Below are 4,684 nucleotides of genomic sequence, written 5' to 3'. Positions count from 1 at the left end.
GCCGCTTCCGCTTCCGGGTCGCCCGCCGGCGGTTGCGGTGGTGAAGAAGGTGACCCCCGGCATCGCCATGGGCCGCCACTTCGGGAACCTGGCTCGGGTTCGCCATATCATCACCTACAGCTTGTCGCCTTTCGAGCAACGCGCCATCCCCAACGTCTTCTCGCAGGGGCTGCCCAACGTCTGGCGGCGGTTCAGCTCCCAGGTTTTCAAAGTGGCGCCTCGTGAGTATATAACCCGAGGGTTTATTGATTTTTTTTTTTTTTGTTTGTTTGTTTTAATTTTTTTAATACCCTCACGCACGCTACCGTGGGCTTATTGCAGCGCCTTTTTTTTCCTCTTGCAGCCTTTGTGGGAGCCTACCTCCTTTATTCCTGGGGGATGCAGGAGTTTGAGAGACTGAAGAGGAAGAACCCCGCTGACTATGAAAACGACCAGTAGCCGGGTTAATAAAGAGCTTCTTCCCTCATTGTATTATCACCTTGGCGTTGCTAAGCTTGTTCGTGTGACTAGAAGGGTATTAAGAGGGAGATAAGTCACGTCTAATAAACTCTTCTAATTTTGCCCCGTGGCTTTGTGTGAAGTCTGTGTCTTGAGATGCGTAAGGTGAGTAGCGTCCAAGCTCTTGTCTGGTTCACTCTGTACGGGGAGATAATCAGGCTAAAGGTCTGTGTGCTCAAACTCTTCTCTGTTTGAGCATTTCCTGACTTTTTGGCTCCTGTTTCTCCGAAACGTTTCTCAGTATAACTGCTGTAGCCAGGGCTGCCTTCAGCTGGAGATGATTTGAAATAACAGCTCATTGCTTCCTCTGTTTTCCCATCACTGGCCACTTCCTTTTTCCTCTAGCCTTGAGAGCTGTGAAAAAGAAATAATCCACCTGGTTTGGTATTGACCAAAACTGCACAGGCTGGCTGAGGGCTGAATGTGGACCTTGACCCCTGTACAGAGGCTGCTTCTTCACAAGGGGCAACAGGTACAAGGTGCGCTGGGAGAGGTTTTGTCTCCTAGGATTATAGAATGGTTTGGGTTGGGAAGGACCATAATGATCACCCAGTGCCACCCCCTGCCCCGGGCAGGGCCACCTTCCACCAGCCCAGGTTGCCCAAAGCTCCGTCCAACCTGGCCTTGAGCCCTTCCAGGGAGGGGGTAGCCACAGCTCCTCTGGGCAGCCTGTGCCAGGGCCTCACCCCCCTCACAGGGGAGAATTTCTTCCTTCTATTTTAATCTCAGTCTGCTCTTACTCAGTTTAAAACTGTCACCCCTTGCCCTGTCCCTACATCCCTGATCCAGAGTGGCCTCCCCTTTCCTGCAGCCCCTTTCAGCCCTGGGGGGCCGCTCTAAGGTCTCCCCGGAGCCTTCTCTCCTCCAGCTGAACCCCCCAACTCTCTCAGCCTGTCCTCACAGGGGGGGCTCCAGTCCCTGATGAGGAAATTTTCCAAGAGTGGTTGTAGACAATAGGCTGGGAAGGTTATTTAATCCCAGTGAAGTTTGGGCTAAGGGGCGATGATCTGTAGACGGGAACCTGACAACATGGCATTCCCTTAATCTAAGGAACTTGCTTTCCATGCTGGCACTTAGGCCTCCGTATTAAGCAATCACAGAAAATGATTGCTTATTACATCCGGATTTGTATTTACAACTTGTTTAAAACACAGTTCACTATTTTATACATTATCTCCCTACTTGAAGTAGCTTAAAGCGTAGTGTGCTCCAAACCTTACACATAGTTGACACAAAGAAGTTGGGAGTTCTGTCTCTGACTCTGCAACCTCAGCAATCTCCTCCCTGACAGGCACGGTGCTCGTGGGACGCATGTGGGAGCCAGATGCACAAGATCGAGAAGGAGGAGGAGGAGGAGGAGGAGTGAGCACCAGCAAGGTCTGTTTGCCGGCCAGTAATCTTAGACAAACGCTTCCCCTGCTCGTGCCAGTGTTTGTAAGGTGAGAGTAACAGCTCTTCCTAAACATTCTTTTCTCTAGGCTGTTGCAATCTCATTTTACAATGGAAAAATTAAGATTCCCCTTAATTACAAACGGCCCATCCGTGTCAGTGGGAGTTGCTGGCACAGTTTAGAAGGGGAATCGTGAGTTCCGCGGTGAGGTGGAGGCAGAAGCAGCAGGGATGGCTCAGCTAAAGAAACCAGAGTCTTGCCACCTGGAGCATCTGGGCTCCAGAAGACCCTTACAGCAGCCTCTTTGGGGGTCACCTCCCGAGAGATTATCTTGAACCACACATGAGATCCTGGGATGAAAAGGTCTATTATTTATCATGCACGACATACTTGTTACATTCCAAACCCCCTCTGAAGAGTTACTGCATCTGCTTTTTGAGTATCATGTGCCTGGAAAGGAAGGATAAGTAACTTCCTCATGACTCTTCCATGCACCAAGAATGAGAAGCAGGATCAAAACCATGATTCACTACTCCAGATCAACTTGATAAGACAACACTTACCCCCAGCTGACAAACTCAGCGCTGCGAACGTCGCGGAAGTTAAATGAGGTGATGGCTTTTGATCTGTACCATAGTACTCTGGGCTAACCACCCTCTGCAAATACACCATGGAGTTCTGGTAACGTTAGGTAGGTTTTAAAAAAAGGAACAGTTGGCACAAGTGGTAAGCTGACCAGACAAAGTACAAGTAGACGGGGAGTAAATCATTAGCCAGATAGACAGGCCTTGAACCAGATCACTGTGGCGGATGCTAACTTAGTAATTCCCACTTGCTCCAAGACGAACTTTGTTCCTGTAATGACTGACAGCTGATGCAATGATAAGAGAATCAAGTCTATAAAAATCTAGCTGGAGCTTGGGAAGTTCTATCTGGGGCTCGTCCTACCTCCTCCGCCCAAGGCCAGTCCTGCGGTCGGAGCGACGGCTCGTACCGAGAAGATGCACTGCTGGAGGATGGTGGCAGTTGTCCTGCTCTGCTCCCTGCTGCTCGGCCAGGTAAAGAGGCTGTTTAACGTGCTGATTCAGATGGTCAGGTTGTTCATAAAAACTGTTACGATTTGCATAAATAACTGGTAGGAGTTAGAGGTGATGGTAGAGCTCTTTTAGAGGATTCAATGTCATTAAAAAGTAGAGTAACTGCCTAGTGAACGCTGGGTTACTCTGAGATGTAATTTAGCAAGTAGTTCTGCCTTCCCACCCGAGATTAAAAACCAGTTAATTTTTATACTACTTTGGGGGTTAGGATACAAGCAATTACACTTCAAGAGCACATGCTATGATCTGAAAACGAGAGCGATTTCAAGTTCCTCACTTCAGACCGTTGACCTCAGCTCTGGAGCGACCGAGCACCCGCAGCTGCCGGGTGTTGCTGACAGTCCCACGATCTGTTTCAGACCCGCGGCGCTTCCCTGCACCGGCACCAGCCTGGGCTGGCGAGGCCGAAGAGGATGACCCCGTTCTGGAGAGGAGTCTCGCTGAGACCCGTGGGAGCCTCGTGCAGGGATAACAGCGAATGCGTTACGATGCTGTGCAGGTAACTCAGCCCCAGCGACGCTTTATGTGATATTCTGTAGGGGAAGTTCCCAGCGGTTCTCACCCCAACGAGGTAGGGAGTTAATTCTGTGCATCCAAAAGATGCATGGAGGAGGGATGAGGCAATAGATTTAGATCTCTTTTGTAAGCAGGGCAAACAGAGCAGAGTCCAAGTGCCCTCGATTACAAGCCTCCGTCCTTTCATTGCAACCCCAAATAACCTGTCTTTCCCAAGAACATCAGATTCGAGACAGCTTTTAGGGAATCACTTCAACACCCTAAAATTAATCCTTCTTAAAGCCAGTACTGTTTACTTTGAAGCATATATTAATTAAAAGCAGCACCGTACCCTAAATGAATCACTTTAAAGGTGATTGCTTGAGCTCATAGTTTAAAAGACAACTGAAATATCAAAAGCCATCTAGTTCTCATGAGCACCAGACACGAGCAAATCGTTCATCTGGTTAAACTGATTAGTTAAAACTGCTGCGTGGTGACTGCAGGGTGATTCTGGGTGGCACCTGCTGTACACGCAGCAGAATCACGGGGTAGAACAGATCCATGTTCTGCGGTACGTAGGGTAGGATAGGGGAGCAGGGCTGCTAGTTCGTGTGCGTTTGAAACGCATCATTTCCTTCTGCTGGTTAACGTGAGGGAGCTGTAACAGCAGCTGCAGGACAGAGGGATTTCGGCTGTGTATGACTTCTGCGCTGCTGCCTGAGCGTGCAGCCCTGCGCTTGGAGCTGTTACACGAAGCAAAGAACATAAAATGCATCAAGAGAACAGAATAGAAAGGTGAATACAGTGTGCACGGCTACACGAGCTGAATATGAGCACTGTTGGACAGCTGGGGTAGGAGGAATGCTGCTGAGGATGTCTGTCTGTCTGTCTGTCTGTCCACGCCCTGCACAGCCCGAGCTGCCTGTGCCTGAGGAGGTTTTGTTTTGCAGGAAGAATCGCTGCTTCCTCAGAACAGCCTCCGAGTGACCTGCCCTGCTGCACAACAGCCCCCGCTGTTACTGCTGACGATGCTCCACACCGTGTCTGGAATATTTATTGACTGCTCAAGAGCTAGGACAGTGAAGCGAGCAATAAATACACCGAACATTTCTGCCGTATGAACTGATAAAAGGACTTCGAAGAGCTCGAGAGCGTTTCCCAACCCAGGCTGTGCCGCTGCAGCGCACGCTTCAGGATGACT

General features: G+C 49.7%; 2 protein-coding genes across 2 annotated transcripts; both read left to right on the top strand.

Annotated features, from left to right (window-relative positions):
• Positions 1-6: 6 nt before the first annotated feature.
• On the top strand, positions 7-565 carry LOC113485077 (cytochrome b-c1 complex subunit 8). Its single transcript, XM_026857960.1, has 2 exons — positions 7-221; positions 344-565. Exons 1-2 carry the CDS (start codon positions 68-70, stop codon positions 436-438), a joined length of 249 nt encoding a protein of 82 aa, XP_026713761.1. The 5' UTR covers positions 7-67; the 3' UTR covers positions 439-565.
• Positions 566-689: 124 nt separating this feature from the next.
• Positions 690-4,542, top strand: LEAP2 (liver enriched antimicrobial peptide 2). The gene is made up of 4 exons (XM_026857961.1): positions 690-970; positions 1,790-2,946; positions 3,345-3,484; positions 4,434-4,542. Exons 2-4 carry the CDS (start codon positions 2,890-2,892, stop codon positions 4,468-4,470), a joined length of 234 nt encoding a protein of 77 aa, XP_026713762.1. The 5' UTR covers positions 690-970; positions 1,790-2,889; the 3' UTR covers positions 4,471-4,542.
• Positions 4,543-4,684: the final 142 nt, after the last annotated feature.

This window comes from Athene cunicularia (assembly GCF_003259725.1).
Source record: "Athene cunicularia isolate RWA chromosome 13 unlocalized genomic scaffold, athCun1 chr13_part1, whole genome shotgun sequence".
Classification (NCBI taxonomy): Eukaryota; Metazoa; Chordata; class Aves; order Strigiformes; family Strigidae; genus Athene; species Athene cunicularia.
Note: the sequence above shows the minus strand (reverse complement) of the source record. Positions and strands in the feature narration are given on the sequence as shown.